Below are 21,108 nucleotides of genomic sequence, written 5' to 3' on the forward strand. Positions count from 1 at the left end.
GCACACAGAACCAGCTATGGGAAGTGAAAAAATGAGTTCGGTGCATGTGCAAGCTGCCTGCAAGTAAGCAAGGACTGCCAGTAGATTCACAAGCGATCACTATTAGCACAGGTTACGGAGTTCCGGCCGCTTGATCCCACGCCAGAGCTACGGAGATTGCTATCCGTATCCTAATTACCATCAATTTCCCGTAACGCATCTAGTTTCTTCATTAAAATTTTCCCTTTCTGCTGTCGAGACGCCGGATTCGCGTCCGCTCGCGATGCACCGCCGGTTCCAAGCCCAGATCCTGCCAGGATTCCAACGACTGCAGAGCGCATTGGCCCCAACCAGAGAGCGCTTAGAACCATCGGTGCCGTCGACTGATCCGTCGGGGCGCTGTTTCTCGTGAAAAATGGGCACCCTCCGACCCGGTTCGCCAAGACACGGACCCAACGGGCCGAAGCCAACGACGGTGTAATTGAGTTTAAGAACCATTGCTCGCCGGCGGGCGAAACGGTCCACCTGCAAGGACTCGACATCGTGATAAGCAGCTCCCATGGTGTGCATGCGTGTCGACGAGGGCAACCCATGAGGTTTGGCTGGGGAAAAAATATTGGAGCACGAAATTGCGCAATTATCTCATTACGGTGTAGTTGGCACTTTTTATCGCAAGCCTCGAGCTTTCTGATTCGCGTCTACTGCGGCGTGAAATTTAATTTCCAGCGGAATTCCCACCGACGCTACCGAAATGTGAACGTGTGCCGCCATTTTGAACATCAGAGCCGCGCACATGCACATGCAATTGCTGCTGTCAAATGTGGTGAAAAGAAAAACGTGCACACAAAGTAGACGCTGACATTGTATCGAAATCCAAGCGAGAACACAATCGGTGGGTTTTGGCGGGACAAAAAAATGAACGAACACGCGTGACTTAGCAGCCGGTTTGGTTCGATCGTCTTCGGTTTCGTGCGGCCATCGAGAGAGCCATTTACGAGGTCTGTTAAATGTTATGGGCCTTCCGAGAGCAGATGCCCCGTTGCACGCAGCATCTCGATGAAGCGATATCACGCCACTGTTGGGGACGTTGTTATCCATAAAGATAACACCACCGGGAGCCCCGATAAGCCAGCAAAATTTCTGTCACCAAGCCGTTCCAAGTGCCAGGACGGTAGTGTGAATTTTCTCTACCCCAAGAAGTGACGTTGGCACCCCAAAATGGTCAGTTTGAGCTGCATCGGTGTCCTTTTACTGGGAGCCTGTTGCGTTTGCGCGTATGGTGAGTTGGGAAGTGCTCACTTAGTCACAAGGTTCCGGTGGGTTTCATTTTCGTCCTTCCATTCACAGTTCCACTGTCACTCGAGGCGGTCCTTACACGCGTCAAACGAGCTCCTTTGGCGAGTGGTGCTGGTGACCGAAGACTTCGAATCGTTGGTGGCTCCAAAGCACCCATCGAGGACGTTCCTTATCAGGTGTCACTGAGGTACCTTCAAACGCACGTTTGCGGAGGTTCCATCGTGTCCCACTCGTGGGTCGTAACGGCGGCTCACTGTCTGGACTGGTACCCGAGGAACGCCGAGGTTAGTCACTCAAGCTCGCTCAACCCAACTCTGATCCTTTACGATAGCTTTCAGTGCGCGCGGGTAGCGGCTTCCTTTCGGCGGGTGGATCAACTCACGAGGTATTCTTCTATCACCTGCACGAGCAGTACGATGCAAACGGCTTTCAGTGGGATGTGGCCACAGTTCGCGTGCGAACGCCCATGGTTGGTCCAGGACGATCGCCTATTCCACTAGCGACGGTCAAGTCCCGATGGCCGAGTCCTGCCGCGGGTCCCATAGTGCTCGTGAGCGGTTGGGGTTACCTGACCGCTAAAGGCCACGTGGTTGACGACTTGCGCGTGGTTCGGTTGCACGCCATCGAACACGAGAGCTGCAACAGCACGTGGGAAGGCTACGTCACACCGGAGTACGTTTGAACCGGCAGTAATCGGGCGCGTGGCTTATCTAATCGCACTCTTATCGGCTGGCTTGGTTTGCAGCATGGTGTGTGCCGGAGGTCAGGGAGTGGATGCGTGTGATGGAGACAGTGGAGGGCCGGCCGTGGTGAACGGGGTTTTGCTAGGAATCATCTCCTGGGGAGCCATCGAGTGTGGGAGTGGATTGCCTGGGGTTTTCACCAACATCGCCCACCCGTCGGTAAGGAATTTCATTCACCGCACAACGATGTTGTGACGGCTCGGAGGTATTCCGGTGGTGCTGCAGCAATCATGCCCCTTTGTGGTCCTTGAATAAAACGTCCTTGAAAAACCCACTTACGGTGCGTCGTGGAATGCAAAGACCTGCGTCCGAAACTGCGCCCAAAGCGTTGGAATCTCTAGTATCGACAACGGCTCAAGTGCCCCTTAACGGGGCAAATTTTCATTCAAATTTCATTAGCGGCGAACGCCACGCGGTAATCAAGTCAATTGCACTCTTGCGCCGAAATTGGATTTATTCGCGCGCCCCATTTCGTGCGCATGGCGCAATTGGCGCAATAGTTCGCCGGTTAACGAAGCTTATCAGATTCGAGGGACAAGCATTTTTTGGGACATCTACCCGGCGAACCCAACGCAGCGTGACATGATTTGTTTTATTTTCTCTTCGCCCTTTTTTTGTGGCGCTGGCAGCCATTACGTTAATTCAATGGAAGAACGCCGCCAGACTCGGGTCAGGCTCGGTGTTGGTTTTTCCTAGAGGGAACGGGGGAAATGGAAAACCACGTCACAATACGGACCCGGACGGTGACAAACAAAAACATCGTTCTATCCGTCGTTTCCAATATTCGGCAACATCAAGCAGCCCGGGCCCTTTACGGATCGATATGCGTCGGTGTTGACTGCATAAATATGGTGGAACGGAATGGTTCTGCAGCCCTTCCACACCGTCGTCTTAACGACCCGCCAGATAGTGGATGCTGTGGGGATGCTGCGAGAATCCTGCCTGGGAAATAACAACACACCCCGGATGGCAACGCACCCCACTCCACGGGTCGGATTTTTCACAATCGCAACGGTCGCAATATGGAAAAGCGATCAGCCTCGGCGGTGATGACAAACACTTACCAAAAACGGTGCCCCATCCCGGAGGCCCATTTCCCAGGTTGAGGTGAATTCCACCTTCGGCGGGTTGCGAGGGAAAACTTTGCTCAATTTTGGCGAGCAAAACAAATATGTTCGCTGCCATGCCGGGAGGAATGTGAGTGTGTGAGTGTGTTTTTTTGTTGCTTTCTCCTTCCTATGTGGCCACCCTTGCATCCCGGGAACGCTGTGAAAATAGTGCCCGAGAGGTGTTTTGATCCTTCGGCGAGCTGGTATGGGGTGCCATATGGGGTGAGCTGAGGATAAGTACTGAGGGTGGAACGCCTGAAACGCCATCGAGCCATCGAGCCATCGAGCCATCGAGCTATCGAGCCATCGAGTTTTATTTTACACATTTGCGCTCGTTATGAAAATCGACTGTCATCGCTACATCGACCCACTCGTTGGGCCGACTTGAAAGGATCGTTTTCCACGCTCCCACGCTATCCTGTTTGTGACATCTTGGCGTTCGGTGGGCGAAACAGGCTCGTAGGAAGGGCTGCAACCTGTCGATTACGCCGTCCCTGCTTCCGGTTGAGCCAACCTGCTTGAGTTTCACCCAAATCGGTCGGTGAGCCGCACTGAAATTGTATCCTTCGAAAAACACGTCGCAACAAACAACCTCTCAGTGGCCGTATGTTGCGTTCGGAGCACATGAGGTGCTGTGATTAGAAGCCCCAGTGAGCCCATTCGATGGCCATTTTCCGACCGGTGCACAAATCACCGACAGCACGACAATAAGCGCCGTAAACTCGCCGGGCTTCGGGCGGTTGGATCAATTTCAATTAGCAAAACATATCCGCCACAATACCGACTGGCGGGTGGAGAACTTTCGAGTGGCTGGAAACATCCCGATCGCACGAAAGTTAGTTTGACGCTTTTCATGTAAATGCAGCTCGAGGAGTCGCAGCCGCGGGCCAGAACGCGGAAGTTTCCAGACACTGGCACCAGCGGCCAGAACACCGATTTTGCGTTCTGCCAGTGGCGCATTCGTCTCCAACCGGCACGTGCAGTTGTTCGGTGGTTGATTTCGCTCCAGTTGTGCGCGTGTCCTTTTCGAGCACGTCAGACTGCGAACAGCAGGCCACGAGAACGCCGGTTGACGTTTGAATCCAAGCAGAAACGGCGCAAGATAAACAGCAAACTTTTCACCACGCCGGCACTGGCTTTTGGTGTGTCGCAACTTTGGCCGCCCTTGGGAATGGCGGAAAAGTTTCCAACCACCGGTAAAGCGGGCAGTGAAAATCACCCGTAGAATAGCGGCATTTCGAAAATATTTATGTAGAACAATAGCAACCGGCTAGTGCGTCGTGAAATCACACACGAAGCGACAAAACCCCAGCATGCCATGCAGCCGTCATTTTCAGCTCAGGCATTATTTGCGCCCAGGTAGGCTCATCGCGCCGCTGCTTAGCATATAATTAAGGCCCATTCTTTAATCCTGCCCTGACACCCTGGAACTGAGCCCGTCTGTGGGATCCCGCATGCGGAAAACTCACGGTCGGGAAATGGCGCCCAGTTTCCACTACTAATTGAGTTAGGCCGCTGCTGCGAATTGCTTTTAATGTACTCTTCTCGGGACATCACCGGCTAAGACAGCCGGTCCGCATCAGCAGCGCCACCGTTGACCGTTGCCAGGGGGTGTCCTGAGGGAGGGCTGAGACCACTGGGTGGCTTTCGAACCCACGCTGGAAACGGTCCTTGGGCTGAGCCGCTCGCAGGATCTGCCGGTGACCGTGGGAAAACCAGGGGTGGCGTTCGGTAGGAATTTGATTAAATTCTTGAAGTTTTTTTGTTTGCTGCTCGTGCTCCATTCTCGGGCTCTTCCTGTCACTACGCCAACCCAGCATGTGGTGGGAAGGGTGGGGGGTAACGCAGAGCCATTGGAAGGTGGAATTGTGGTAGATGAAATCGTATAACAAGATGAAGGCAAAGAAATGCCTCCGAGCGAAAATGCCCTGGTGGGATAGCGCGCGGTGATCGGGCGATCGCGGTTGCGTCAAGCACGGTGGGTGGAAACGCGGGGGTTGGATGGGAAGCGATTTTTACCGGGGATTTTCATACCCAGGGCTTACGCAGGCGATGGTTCCGGGAGGCTGGCAGCGAGGTAAAAGTTTATTTAAGCTCTTTAAATTAATATTCCGTCAGTCGCTGGCGGATTCCCTCGGCCCTCGGTGTTGGTTGGGTCGGAGACACTGGGTGATGGGTGGAGAAAAGCGAGAAAGTGAAGGGAAAACAGATCCACAGCGTAGTGGCACATGTAGTACAGCGGCAGATAGTAGCAGTAGTCGTGGTAGGTTGGCCACAGATGGGCACCAAAGTCAATGCCATTTATTTGAGAAGATAATAAACGAAGCGAATTTTTTTTTGCACGCTCCACCTCCTCCAAGCTACCTTATCGCTTGAGAGCCTTTGGTGAGTCTCGTCCTGCACCACGAGGACGATTGGTGCGAGGTGGCAGCGTGTTTACGGTACGGTTTTTGAGGCCGCTTGCTCGGAAAAGCGATGCGCGATTAGCTGCGGTCGATCTGATTCCGCGCGATGATGATGAAAGGAAACCCATTGCTACTTTACGAACTGCGGTCTCAGACATCAAGGACCTCAACTCAAGGACCTCAGGACAGGAGGGGTACGACGACTAAACTAGCTTCGTGAGGAAAAACGCCCCGATGGTTGTGGTGGCTGTTTATTGAATATTCGAATCAATTGATTCGAAGCGGCACCGTCAATTCTCCCCTTCGCAGAACGGTTCCGATGGCGATAAAGGACTCGATCGCAAGGACTCGTTAGAGGGCAAACAAACGACGGCAGCATTAACGGTAAACGGGGGCTCGTTTGCATTAGCCGAAGCGATAGATCGATAGTCATCGGTACGAGCTTCGAGGAAACGCCACGGTGTGGGTTGATTCCGCGGTGATTGATCTGCAGCTGGGTTGCTTGAATTGGTTCGTGGCTTAAATTTCAATACACCTCCTGTCCAGATGGCTACGATTGAAGTGCTTCGGCATCTGGTTTTGCGCGTGGCACCAGGTCCAAGCATCACTTCCGGGAAAGCCTAGCCCTGTGATGTTCGACAGAACATTCGTGTCTTGATGAGTTTTCCCAGCTGAATAGACTACGGACGAGCGAGCGAGCTTGATGGTGAACGGTGGTTTGAAATAGCGCTGCACAAATATTCATCCGTCATGCCATCCGTCGCCCCCGAGGGCTTCCTTGGTCGTATCCGCTAATCTGCGACTATTAGCGAAACTCGCGAACGCATCGTAATGAGCCGCTCGCCCTGGGGAGAACTGACACTGTCTTGGAGACTTCCACCGGCAAGGACGCGCAAGGACTCGAGAAGCACCTAATAAAGTCCCCTAATGTAGTGCCCTTATCAGTACTTTGGCAATGTACTTCGCCATATCGAATCCGGCCCGGCAGGCCGTTTGGAAGGCAATTTGGACACGGTTGTTGCGTTCCGCGAGCGCCCTTTCGCTCGCGTCCCAAGTTGCGTTCGTTCCGGTTGTCATCCTCGTTATTGGACATTGTTGCCTACGCCCGCGTTCACGTGGTGCCCTTTTGCTCGCTTTCGTCCCCCGGCTCAACGTGGTCCCAGGAATGTCACATCGCAATGCGAACGCGCTTATTTCATGTCGTTACCGGCAGACCAGGACCACACGGGCCACACGCGGTTGCGAAAGCGACGAGGATGACGGTTGCAAACCCGTGTCACTTATTCTTCTCCCACCAGCCGGTGCACGGTGCTCTATTCCGTTGCAGCAGAGGCATGGCTCAAGCTCCTCAAAAAAGGACGCCCGGAAAAGTAAAGGGGAAAATCGCACCACAAAACGTACAACGACCATAATCATTGGCACTTTTGCGCGCGACCAAAACGCGGCTTTACGAGCCTGCGGGGCGAGGCGTGTCGAAGGACACATACACACACACACATACACGGTGAAGACGGCTTAGTGACGTTCTCGTGGTGTGGTTTGTTTCAGCATTTTTGTCGTGTAAGATTTAAAATTACGATAATGATAATGTATTATGATTACTTTTACGATCGCCATCATCCCATATTTTATGCGTGTGCCGTTCGTGTGCCGCCCACCCGAAGGCCATACTTTCACTTTCACCCATGCACACACACACACATACACCACCACCGCGCACGAGGCGGGATGAACACATGACGAGTGGCTTTTACTGGAATTAAACTCGGCCGACTAGATCGAAACGAGCGTGGCTTGCTGAACCGCGGCGTAAGGAGGACAAGCAACGCGTTAGCGCCTGCTTTTCCTCGAAATGGTGGGGCATATTTGGAATTGCCGGAAAAGCGCCCATTCGGTGGAGCTAGCCTAAGCTACGATGCGATCGCGAACACACGGGAGATAACGGGACCGAAAGCCAGATCTTCCTGGGAACGAGGACGTGAAGCACGCGAGGACTAATTTCAAACGACACACGCTGCTCCCGACCACGGCCAATTGTCGGTGGAAAGCAACCCAGCACACGTTAGAAGCAGATCTGATAAGCAAATCGATTCACGACGCTTTAATAGTTCGAAGCTGAAATGCTCAATGGAAAATAACAATCACCGTCGCCATTTGTTCCATTGTGTTGCGTTGCTACGTTACGCTTGAGGGGGTGGGAATGAAAAGCAGATGTAAGGCGTTTATGGGCGTAGGGTCGGCTGCTCGGTTTCTTCGAGGGTCATTTTTGGGAAACTGCACCTATGGAATCCAAGTGTCTATTAGTTTCATGGCTTCCGTTTGAAGGGTCGTTAGCAGTCCTTCGTTTCGTCCGGTCGCTACTCGGCACTCGGAAAATGCGGGGGTTAGACACATCAACTCGCTTATGGTTCGGGTCGTTTGTTCGATCTTTGACCTGCCAGTTTGGCTTTATGCTTTCGAACGACCATTTCCTATTTTTCCGCCCGTTTTCGAGACTTTCTTTGTGGTAATCACCGTCGGATTGGGTCGAAGAGACCTGCCCTCAGTCCCGCCAGCCGGTCATTGTGTGTCGATAACGATGTAAAAAGTAATGACGAAAAAAAAAACGATACACAGCCCGTAACTGGAATGTTCGCCTTGTGGAGGTGTCGTTGTCGGTGGCTTTCGGTGCAGTAGTTTCGCGTTTTCAGGTGTACATAACTGCATTTGTCGCGGTTGAATCGCGTCTCGGAGGAACGACAAAGAGTTTGCCAGATTGTACAAATTTCTTTAATCCTTCCAGTACCGATTTGACGGAATTGCCTTTCATCGTGTAAAGTCGTCCTTGGGTGCATTATGTCGACATTGGTTATTATTTATTGTAACTATAAAAATTGCTCTACAAGGAGTCTCGTTGCCTTTTCTGGTCGATACAAACCACAAATACATTCCACGTAGCCGATAGCGGCTGGCGCCTAAAAGACGGCCTCCCAAGAAAAACGAATTTGGAAAGGATTTCGAGCGGCAACGGAAATGAAAACGATACCGTCCCACGATACGACTGACTGGATCGTCCTGTAAAATGATTGAATTTCGATTTTCCTTCTCAACTGATTCGACACGGAGCGCCCAACATCTCTTCCGGAAGCCCCCGCCACCTGAATTAAGCCCGTTTTCCTTCTTCACTACGGGCACGGGCAACCAACCGGAATGTCGGAGAGCGGATCTGCGAAATCAAAGGGGTTTTTATGGCCTTTTTTGCACCCGATCAGCCGGCGGAATCGGCTCGAAACGTATCGCTCCGTCTTGCGGGCGCTTGTCGGTTGTCTGACGTGGGACTTGGAATGTGTTTTTTCTCTCTATCTATCTCTCTCTTTCTCTCTTTCTCTTTCTCTCGTGCCTTCGTTTCATCTTGGAGCAAACATCTTTCCGCCGTTCCACGGCTTCCGGTCAATCGTTGTCGTTAAAGCGAATGGCGGAAGGCGGAGCCAGAGAAATGAAAAATGGCACGATGGGATTATAAGGAAATGAATCCTGTGTTTGATTGAAAACTTTCGATTTCAACCCGGCACCGTTCCGCCAGGCAGTCAGACGTCGAAAGTCGAAGTCTGTGCGGAAAAGCCACGGCCCAGCGCCCGTGGTTCTCGAGGTGATCGAAAGGTGGGCTGTCTTTTGATTTCGGCTTCGACAGGGGCGCAAGCGAACGTTTGGAAGGGTGGTTTTTATTAGTCCTGCCGTACTTGGGGCTTGTGATTTGCCGACTCGAAGCCCCTAGGTATGTTGCGCCCCCCTACTCACACATAAACACACACACACACCCACGGACACGTCAAGGCAAATCGAGTTCCGTTGGCAGCGGTGAGAATGAATTCCGATTGAGTGATTTCTTTCATTTCCTTCTTGCGGTTGAGCAAAGCCAATCGTACCCCGAAGCGCAATGGAACGCGGGCAAATCGGGCAGCAATTTCGGTGAACAGGCCCCGGTTCTGGGCGGCTGTGGAAGCCGTCTATAAAATATCTCGTTTGCAGTAAAAGCTGAGAGATTAAGTAACACTTGAAGCGATTCAAAGAAAAGAACATTTCCGCACGCTGGCGAACGAGCTGGGGATGGATTTTCCTCTTCCTTCTGCAGGATAACGCATCCTTCAGCCCCAATTACGGTGGAGGCGTTGTCACGCAACCCACCACTTCGTGGGCAGATGTGTAATAAATCAAACGCCACTTTCCCGTCACAATTGTGTGCCACAGCGAATCATTATCCATTCTAGAGACTCGCACGAATGGATCACTGCACAAGCAATGAGGGCTTGGGTACGCTGTTTTACGAACAATTGCGGCCCCGTGTGTGTGTGTGTGAATATTTTAGCGAGGAAAAAAATGGCCAGTCCGGAAACGATGGGTTGAAAAATTAATAACCACAATTTACGCATTTTAGTGCACCCGCCCCGTCACAAGGATGCCCGAATTTCAATTGATGGCGGTTAGAAGCCGGCTAGTGGGGAGCCATAAACTGTGCCTCTCGCAAAAGCTCTCGATCTCGAGAGCATGTGCGCCTGGGGTTATGGGTAGCGAAAGTTTCGAACAAAAGATGAAAATATTTCACCAATAATCGTGCGCTGGCGTGGCTTTGTCCTCGCGAGGAGTCATGCACGACGAAGGGCAGCCTCCCTTTTCTTGCTTCTGCGGCTGGCAAATGGCGGTGGCCACATAAACTAGACCGCTCGTGCAGCGCCGGAAGGAGGCGTTCTATTCATTGTTTCCGTCTCCGACGCTTTCCCTGGGCTCACATTCACTAACCGAGTGGTGTGCACTTTTATTGGGAAAACTAGTACAAACGCGACGAGCGGATCCTTTCAAGTCCACCCCGGCGGTGGCAGAAGCCCAACCGGTTCCCGGAACAGAAGGAAGGAGGACCTTTTCAGTGCGCGAACTGCACCGCAGCGGTTCTAAGAAAGTTGGAAGGAATTTTGCGTTCTGAATCTCGGCGCTTGGGCGCGTGAAAAGACGAAGAAACATATGAAAAATGATCCTGCCCCTGAGGTCCTGACTGGCGCTTCCGTGGGGAACAAAGCGTTTTTGGTAATAATTACTCCTTCGCTTCCGTTCGCAACCTCGGCACGCAAATGGGCGCAGGGCTACGCGTTGGGCCGGGAAAGGTTTTTGTTGTGGCGCAAGGTGGTGATAATTTTTTATTCCTGCTCATGCAAGCTCGACTGAAACCCGGCTTCTGGTGGTTCCACGATCCATTACTCATATTTTCTCCAAGCGCCCTCACGCCAGGGATAAACAAGAGCTTCGTCATCCTCGCAAAGGCCAAAACTGGCTGGTCGAAGGAACGGATTTCTTCCTTTCAATAAATTCGCGTTCGCTCGCCACGCCGATTCCGGCACGAGCAGGTACGGTGGCAGGCTAATCCAATTTCACATGAATAGAAAGCAATAAATTTCCCACCAGCCATTGGGGTGGTGAGTGAGGCGAGTGAAAACCACCTCTTTATTTCTGGTGGCACGCAAAAAAAGTTCGTTTCTTCCATGGCTGGTGCAACGACAATCTGCTGAAGCCTTCCGCAAGAGTACGTGTGGAACTCCGCTGACTTTATGGGCCATTTTACCCAGGAAGGGTACGGCAGATCGATTCAAATGTAGCGAATGCCGAGGAGATAATAATTAAGTAATTATGAATCGCCGCTGCGCGATCGAACGGAGATTAACACAGACTTCCTCGCATTGACTGGATTAAGCTTTTTGCTCCGGACTCGCCCTGCAGATGAGCGAGAAGCTACGCAGCGACGAGCCACTTAAGAAGTTGAAAGTTGAAAGCCCACTTACCACTTACCACGACAGCCCAAGAAAGGGCATTCCAACCGGGCTCTCGTGAGTCCCGCCTAACGGCCAGGATGCTTGAAGCTTAAAAGCAGCGACCATCCGAAAGTGGTAAACTTTTTTTTTCCTCTTCGCTCACCAAACCTATATTTTACGCATTTTATCAGTTCGGGTAGAAAGGAAAAAGGCTCATCACGCCCCCGAGGTATGCGCGTGGGCCACCGGGCCGCGGGTCTTTGTTGGCCTAGATTATGGAAAATTTCATTTGAGTTTTATTGAGCCCCGAGTTCCTATGCAAATTGAACCAATTCAATATATTTGCGCGGGCATGTATTTGTGCCGAAGCCGGGCGTGGGCACGGATTCGCACCCTCCCGGGTGTGTGTGTGTGGAAAACCGTCCCGAACCGGACGAAGTACCGAGGACTCCTTGCTTTTTCGCTCACCCGGCCGGTGGGATTCAGTTGCTGCGTTCCCCCTTCCGAAGGGTACATAAACTCTTGATGCTTTTAGCAAATGGACTATTTTCCTATAGCGCAAAGAAACGAACCGACTACGGGAATCGGGCTGCGGGGCCAGCGGCGAGTGAAAGTTAGGCGAGCTTTTTTTTGCACAGATTGCGCAGGACACCGTAATTCATGCTGCTTGGGACCGCCTTCGTCCTTCGCGGGGTTGTTGCTGTTTGACCAGCGGTAGGGGTGATCGGGAAGACAAACGGAAACGGATACCAAGAGGCAGAACTCGGCAGGATCACGGTGGTCACACTCGCATGCGCGCGTGTGCAACGAACACGGGGCATTACTCCCGTGACGGCTCCGTTGGAGTCTTTGGCAAGCATTTGCATATCTTGATGGCTGGTTTGGCCAGCGGATCCGTTTGGAACCAAGAGCTGCAGCTTCAACGAACACTCGTTGCATAGCTGCTAAGCTTTCCGTGCAATTTCGGTGTGTTTTTTTTCGCATCCTTTCGAGCAACCGCACTCGATGGTGTTGGATAATCGGACCCACCAAGCGAGTGGATCAGCATTATGCGTAATCGAAATGCAAGCTTCTGCCATACAATGTCCAATTTGCGATGAAACTTGACCGTACGGGTGAGTGAAATGGCTTGTAAAATGCGAATAAGGAGACGAAATCGAATGAATGTGCACAAGTTCATGCTTGGCATTACTAATTTCGCATTCTTTGTTGTCATTCTTTGTTGTTCAGTAAGGACCTTCCATTCGTATGCTTTTGACATTTGAACACGAAAACGTCACTGATATCAATAATTAATTGTGTTTTTTTATAACGCATGCCACCACACCGTGGGAAGAATGATTACCTGAAATGTTGTGGTTTTGCTCTAAAGTAAAACTAATTTATTTACTTGCCGGCTTACTGTTTCCAATCACGCGACCACTGCGCTTTGAAAACTAATCCTTACTGGGTACAAACGCCGTTCCTGCCACATAAACTACAATTGGAAAATAACCAACTGGTTCATTTACACCGGCTACACGCTATTATACGTATGAATAGCTATCGATTGGATTCGCACGTAAATCCAGGTTAACCTAGCTCGGATATTGATTGCAGTACCTTGACCTACTCGCTACTTCTACATCAAGCTCGGGTGTTCAAAAGCTCTGGAGTTTTAGCTCCCACAAATGCTTCCTCCGAACCCTCATCCGAAGGGATGTATCATGACAAATCGAAACCTACCGACCAATAATGCAGGCAATTTATCTAGTGCAGACTGTCCAGTTCGGTTGGCAGGTGGGCAGCTGGGCCGGAAAAATATGGCCCTGAAATTCCAGAACTAGCCGCACCATTTAACATAATGCCTTTGGTAAGGGTTTGCCACCGGGGAGAGGGTTTTTTTTTCGCTTTCCCGAGCCAAACAGGAACGGAGGAAGGTTATTGATATTTCGATTACAAATAACGTCAACCGATCGGTTTCATCAATCGTGCCCGAGCTAATATCGCCATTCGTGTTGCCATTTTTTTTTTCTAAACCACACGGGAGAACCATGCGTCGAGAGAGTTGAATGGCATTTCGAATTTCGCAGGCAAATCCCTCTCATCGACATCATAAATAGCTCAGGCAGGCAGAAGAAATCTCAACCCAAAACATGCTTTTGACGTCTGATCGGTTCGGATTAAGCCAACGATTCCTAAGGCGGTACGATTTCGAACTGAACGAAGGCTCCATTGCAGGTTGATAGGTCGATGTCCCCCTCGGGTTAAACGTCATCTTCTGGGGTTGGCATGCTTTCGTCATGGATAAACGAATGAAAAAATAAGGGCAAACGATATCAAACCACAGAAGCCGAGATAGAATACAAGGAAGGGATTCAGAAATGAGATGATTTACAAGAAGCTTTAGCAAATTCAATCCTATTTTGCTCCGTAGGTAATCCTGTTTTCCCACCGAAGCGGGCTTAGGCGTCCGGGTTCGGTGTTATTTCCATATTGGAAGCTTATCGAACCCGGTTCCAGGGGGCACATCGAGATGCGAATCGGATAAGGAGGTTGTGGTCAGCAACACAGTGGCGGTGATGAAGCCATTATGTGAGCTTCGTCTAGCACTAGACAGCCTCGCTTGTCGAGACGAGAACGAAGACGCTGTTTCAGTTGGCTGGTTGCTTCAGTTCAAGATGAATCCCAGCGCAATCTGTGACCGTGCTTCTTTGGCGTTAAAACTAAATGGCAGCCTGGCTTTGCTGTTCAGATGCCGCTGCCAGGCTGCCGGTGACTTTCAAATTCGGTATTTGACGCCGCCAGACACCGGTCCGACAGCTGCCGGTCGTTTCCGATGCAATTACGTTTTGTTTGCTCTCAAACCTGCTCCCGGAGCGAGCCTTCTAGGTCCGAAATGTCAGTGCTGCCGCTGCAGTCATTAGCAAATTGAACAACTGATCCATAATTAAGATGAGATGATTGTGAGCAATAGTCAACAGCCGTGCTCGCAGTTCGGTCCACACAATCTGCAGAGCCTTCTCGGAAACGACACAGGCCAAACAACACGCCAGCGCACCTAAAACGGGGACATTTGAGTTTGAGCTTTCGAAACGAATCTGTCAATGTATGAGACAGCTGCGTCTAATCGACGGGACATCCTCGTATGTTGGCTTTAAGTGATCGAACACGAGCCACAACGTCAAATCGTACTTATTTCAATGTCCCTGCATGAACAGCACTTGTAACTGCTACACTTGTATGAGAGGTACTTCAGCTCCTGCTCGACGTGAAGAGCGCTCACTGACATTTCGATGGCACACTATTCTTCCCTGGCTTCGCAGCAAATGGCAGCATTTTCCATTAGTGATAGTGATTTAGTGTAATTAATCAAAAAGGAAAGATCCCGGTGCCAGATCAACGAGCGAATGACCTGCTGAATGCTGGACACTTCCTCGATGTTCTTTCGTGTGGGTGCGTGTGTATTTTCTTTTTTTACCATTTCACTCCCCGTAGCCCTCCTGGGGGAAAATGAGAATGAATGCATTGACACCAGAGCCATGTCGACACGGAGCGCGACCTCTCGCCTGTGGGGCTGATTATGCACCACCGTAAGTGTGAAACTAATACCCACACTTCCAGTGGTACCGCCGGGACACGGACCGTACTAGGGATGCTGCAATGAACCCAGCACCCGACGCAAACCGGTGGCAATTCCCGTGACAATACGAGCCCGTAGAGTTGTTGGACACGATGAGTTAGTCGTGTGCTAATTATGCAAATTACATGATCATGACGCGACACGGGTCAGCGGGTGTCGGCTTGTTGGACTGTGAACGCGGATTAACCCGGGGCTTACGAGGGCCGATACCAGGCGCCACGATTAAGCCTGTTTGCAAACGCAAAAGATCAATATTGATCGAACGGGGTTCGCTTTAAACAGCACGTCGGACTTGCACAATCCCTGCTCAGGACGAGGACCTCGACGAGGACGTTCGGTGCATTGAGGCGTCCAAATCGATAACGCAAAAGCGATTACGGTCGGGGCTCGCTGACTGGATGGCCTTTTAAATTTCCATCCCCACGAGCACGAGCAGCTGAACATGCAGCCGCTCACTGCGGGCGTCAAGTGGATTGATAATTGATAAAACCCCGCAGCGATTGTCCGGCAGATTTTATAGCGCAACCACATTTTCCGCTCGAGTGCCCTCCGGTGATGCGTGTGCGTTTCCCTTTCTGCTCGTGTTAGTTGGAAAAACCTGGCTAGTTTTCCTGCCAAAGAGGGACCCGAAGTGAGCCGATACTCAGCACGCGGCTCTGGCGCACGATGTTGCGAGATAAGAAGGATGCTATAGCATAACCCGGCTAGCGGTTCCGGTTATTGATTTGTCACCGCTCGACAAACCCCGCCTGGTCCGGGAAGTCGTCGCCTTTCGAGAGTGAGTGATGTTCGAGCTCATTAAATACGATTTATGGACACTTTGGGTGACATCGCTGTCATTAGCAAAAGTGTTTCGCTTGCGATCGTCAGCCTCTCGACCACTGGCCGATTCTAACGGCATGCGGAGGGATTGATTTATGGTTATGAGTGACGGAGAGACGGCGATCGGACCGCTGGCCATTAATAGCGATAATTTGTTGAGTGATTTTTCTTGCATCGCACAATCGATCTATCCATCCGTCTACCGGTTGGTCGGTCGGTTTGTTTCGCTTCTGTCAACGTTATGCCTTCCGATTGTGGCGTGGCGTCGTTTTCAAACCGCAACCAAGCGTCAACGAGTGACAATCGCTATTTGCATAGCACACCGGAACTTCGCAGCACTGACTAATTGTTCTGCGTGCTCGGTCTCATGATTTGTGACCCATTTCTTTTCCGCCTTTAATCGACCCATTGCCAAGCCGCACAGCCGAGTATGGAACCGTCGTAAGGAGCATTCAGAGGAGGCTTTAGATATTTTGCTAAAATTCCGGCGAATCGGCGAACCAACTTTCTTTGTGCTGTTTTGCCTCCGAAGCCGTGGATACGAATGAAATAAGAAAAAAACGAGTCCGTAATCCTAACGCCAAACTGGTAACGTTGTTTGCAAAATGAAGTTATACGTTTGGCCCCCAAGGACCCGGTAGTTTTTTGCTTTGCTTCCACGGGCTTTTTCCGTCGTGCGGGCTTCACTCAAGCACGAAGAAAACAAAACGGAAACAAGCAATCGAAGCGAAGGGCGTATTGTGCTTCGATCGTGACCAATACAAGGTATGCGCATCCGGGCGAGCCGGCTCTCGGAAGAAGCCTGAAAGATTGCTCGAGAAATGAGTCAATGTATCATTCATTTCGCCGAAGGGATTCCCGTTCGCGAACCCGGCCTGAACCACTTGAACCTAAATGCACTTTGAATTTGCAGCTGGAAGCGGAGAAGAAGTGAAAACGAGCAACAAAGAAGAAACGCACGAAACACCAGCCAGATGCGACGAAGATGAAGCCGGGGAAAAACTCGACGAGTGAATGCTCCGTACGATAATACTTCACACTGTGTCTTCGGGATAAACTGCAACTGGCGAGAATAACTTGTACCATGCTTCACGGGACCTTTTCCGGGAACGGGACCGATTTCCAGCACCCGGGAGCCGAAGCACGGTGCGAGAAAGGAAACGGAAAAATAAGGCATGTTTTAGGCTCACAACCGGTCTCGCTTCCTTCACCGATCCCGGCCGGTTAAAGAGCCTCCGTGGCCTCACTGGCGAACGGAGCACGAGAGTATGCCTGCGAGCGAGTTTGTGAAACGTGCGCCAGCGAATGGAAATTCCATCCTTTCCATTTGGCCGTCTTCGTCGGTGGTGGCTGAAAGGCGGCGTACCATTGAAGCCACTCATATTTCTGGCCACCGGCGTGTACGGGATGGAAATACTTCCTGCATACAGCACCTGGGTAAGAATCGCTGCGTCCTGTGCTATTACCGTATTCGGTTGTACGGACGGACCACTCCATGTGCCCGTGCGCCCGCAGGCCACTTTTATTGTTGGCACTTTTCAAGACTTTTCCCGGAAGTGCTGTCGGTCGGAATCTATTGTTCGCTCGGTTCATTTTCTTCGCCACTCGCACACTCGCCGGCCGAAATTGTGAATCATCGAGCTACGAGACCGGGGCCGCAGGATGCGCCAATCGCTCCCAACCGAACCCAATCGCAATGGGTTAGTTTGTTCTACAAACCGTCCGATGGCGTTCCGATCACACTTTCGATACCACGTTGAGTCACGTTCGAGCGACGCAATGCAATAATAATCTGCAGTTGAATAATGTTCAAACTCGGCCCAACCCAAGCCCGCTTCAGCTGCTGCCCGTGTTGTTATGAGTTTTTCCTTTCTTTCCTGCGAGTCTGCTCGTCGTTTATCACCCGGCCCCGGTATTGGAATGAATGCATTTTATAGCATTCCAATCAACACCCCCATGTTCACATGGGTGCTTGAAGAGTGTGAAATATTTCAAAAAACAATCCCCCGTTCAGCCTCAGCATTCGGAGAAATTTATTAGAGGCGATATTGGCTCGTGCGCCAGGATTGATCGAACACAAACGTATGTAATGAATCGTATTAATGAGATTCCAATACTCATCAATCGTATCGATATGCAATTGGTGTCGATCGATGACGTGGCAAGCGTGAATTTTAATTGCATATTTCATTTCATCTCGGCTTACGACGCCTCGGGTGGTTCAGCCGGCTTTAAAGAGCCAGTGAAATGTGCATTCTACATGTGTTCTCCGCGCGACTAGCGACTTAGTTTTAGTGCCGACAAATTCGCTCCACTGCACCTTAGTAACTGCTGGATTTCGGCACGTTGATTCGTTCACATCAACCAACCTGGCTCAACAAGCTGACTCCTCGAGGACATGTGCGCCCGTGCTCAATTTTAATCACTTAAATCCTTTTCGATCTTCCGTGACGCGCCTCGCGAACCAAACCTGACTCTGGAAGTCAGGAAGCGTCAATGGGCATGAGCAAGAGCGAGAGAGAGAGAGAGAAAGAGACAGTCAATGTGAAAGAGTAAGCGGAACGCACCGTACCGTAGTCGCGTTGATGAATCCACACTTGACACCTACATGGAGACACGGCCTAGCTCGTGTCCCAGAGGGCTCCAAATGGAGACGCCTGGTCGTTCACAGAGACGCACCAATTGTCGAGAGCAACGAGACGGCCAGATTGCTACTGACTTTTCGTGTGGATTTTCGACTACTAGAGCCTACTCCATCAATCCCGGTCTCTGTATGAAATGTCGGCATCGAATTCGTCATTGTTGGCCTGCTTGCCTTCGCTCGTGTGCAGGTCGTCTCCCAGGCAGGATGGCTTTGGCAAGGACCTCTGCAACATTTGCAAAAAAAATGCTGCCCCATCCTCGGTGTACGAGGCACCCTTCGGAGCCCCAAGCCGACGATAAGCATCGCTGTTGTCGTGTGTGACATCGCCGAAAAGCGATGAAAATAAATCTCTCCCACCGACAGCAGCCCACCATGGGAAAGTGCTCGACAAACGGAGGCAAAGTTTATCTAACGTTAGTGAAATTTGCGCTCCACTTGTGTGTGTGTATGTGTGGGAATGTACAATTGCTTTGAGTGAAAATATTTTTACAGCTAAAACACATAAAATTTGAGCAATTTTATACCCGCTTAGGATGGGTTAAAGAATACAAAATCAATTTCACCGCTTGAAGTTTAGCTCCAATTCATTAGCTGGATACCGGTGCCGTCGTAGAAAGCACACTTTTCCTAGAAACACGCTGCCCGCTCGTACATAGTTGGCATTAAATAAATCCGTCGAATGTTTCGCGTCTATCACAGTTTGCAAAACCCCGGAACCGCCATCGTGAACCGAGACCGTGACGGGAAAGAGGCTGATGTATGAGCGAACCGGAGGATTTATCGATCTGTTATGGGTTTATTAAAAAGCTTCCTACGGTGGTCCGCGCTGACACGGCATTCCACTGGCCCGGAACAGGAAAGCCGTTGAAACTATGGTCGAATGGGTTGTAAATAAAAATGTTTTGTTTACGTACGGAATGGAAAGGACGCGGTCTGGGCGTGGATCTGAGGGGTGGTTGATTTGCAGGATTAATACCGTCGGCAACGGGTCGATCCGAACAGCAAAAACGGCACATGATGGAGATGGATGGAGATTTGTAGTAAAATTATGGCCCAAAAGCTCCGCCCGACCGACGTGAGCTGCCGCCATTGGGAATCGGAACAGAGAAACATGCCGACTGAGGTCGCGGTGAGGAATCCGTCTACGACCCCATCGGGACCGGCACGGAAACCCTGGCTGCCGGATTTATAAGGGTGAATAAATTATGCGACTCCCAATGGCTATCGACCGACGAGCATCTAAAAGTTTCGATTTGCTCGATTAGGCTAGATTAGGATGCCGATGCCAGGATGGTTGTGGCGCGTGTTCGTACGCTCGCGAGTTATAGACAGGGACATGTGAATTATGATTCGATTCAGCCCTTAGATCGTCCTTGTGATCCTGTGTGTTGACCAAGCTGCATTCTGCTGCGTGAGCGATGTGTTTTCCATCAGAAAAAGCCATTTCGTGTTGAAGCAAACAAATCCACCACTGCACGTATTCCCTGCGAATGCCAATGGTTTATTGCACAATCCGGGTCCGGGAGTGGCGTGTATGAGCCAACCAACTGAGCCCTGCGTTTGAGCAACTAAACCAACAGTGTCAGTATGGGCTACCCCGACGATCAGCCTGAATCGCAGCTTTTTCACGCAAATCGTATCGGAAAAGTTTCCCCTTTAATGGCTCGTTATAAGCGCCCCGTCATTTGCAATTAGTTTTGCACTTTTTCATCCGTCATTCCATCACGGCCGGGCGGCGGCTGTTCGGTTTCATTCATTCCGAGCACTCATGCATTAATCACAACATAATTTGCTAATCCTTCGAGGGCTACGCTCCATTATCGGCGTAAAACTGCCGTGCCTTCGGGCCATCGATCACCCCGATCCGGCTCCGCCAGGGCGTCAATTATTCGCGCATCGCGAAAACTCCCTCCCGAGGCTAATGCCCGGGCCTGGCGTCCTATCAACAGCGTGATAAATAATTTCCATCATCAGACGCGCATCAGGCACAAAAAAGCCTACCCCCGGGAGGGAATTCGAAATGCGATGGAAATTTTGAGCAAACTTTGCGAAGGAAGAAAAATAGTGCGGTCACGAGAGCGAAACCGAAGGGACCCAGAGAGCCCAACGGAGCGAAGGAGTTTGTGTGTGTAGCTCACGACAAACGAGCAAAAAAAATTGAGGCAATGAAAAACATTGCCCGACGATTGATTTTTCTCCATCGCAGTGGAACAAGGCCACTTTTTAGCGATGCCACGTATCATGGCATTTGCTGCGAGTGAGGAGTGTTTTTTTTTTCCTTCACGCTCTACCCCATCCATCATGGACCGTGTGGAAATATGTGTTCGTAATGGTTATTTTTTTCAACACCTCGCCTTGAAAGGGCGGATGCTGAGCTCGCAGCCATTCTCGACTCGCAGAACGGCCCAGAAACACACCCAGCCAGCGTTGCACGGCGAGTTCGCAAACGGTTGTATCGATTTTATCATCATCAACACGCCGAGTTCCGCTCAGTGTAAAGGTCCGCGATGCAAAGGGCCGCGAGGGTACAGAAACGGCAAACACCGCTTCCGATTAGTTGCGAGTAATTTTATTATTTCACGCTAAATTGGTACAAATGCACCGTAGCGAAGAGGTTGCACCGCCCGGTCCCACCTCGCCCTGGCCGTGTCCTCGAACAGTTCGGGCGTAATCGACCACGAAAATATGTTTTCCACACTGCAAGCAATGTT

At 51.0% G+C, this 21,108-nt stretch overlaps 1 protein-coding gene across 1 annotated transcript; it reads left to right on the forward strand.

The window, feature by feature from the left end:
• The first annotated feature begins 1,197 nt into the window (after positions 1–1,197).
• LOC128721236 (trypsin delta-like) lies at positions 1,198–2,213 on the forward strand. Its single transcript, XM_053814969.1, has 4 exons — positions 1,198–1,258; positions 1,327–1,559; positions 1,607–1,947; positions 2,021–2,213. The coding sequence occupies exons 1-4, from the start codon at positions 1,198–1,200 to the stop codon at positions 2,211–2,213; spliced, it is 828 nt and encodes a 275-aa protein (XP_053670944.1).
• Positions 2,214–21,108: the final 18,895 nt, after the last annotated feature.

Source organism: Anopheles nili, chromosome 2, assembly GCF_943737925.1.
Source record: "Anopheles nili chromosome 2, idAnoNiliSN_F5_01, whole genome shotgun sequence".
Classification (NCBI taxonomy): domain Eukaryota; kingdom Metazoa; phylum Arthropoda; class Insecta; order Diptera; family Culicidae; genus Anopheles; species Anopheles nili.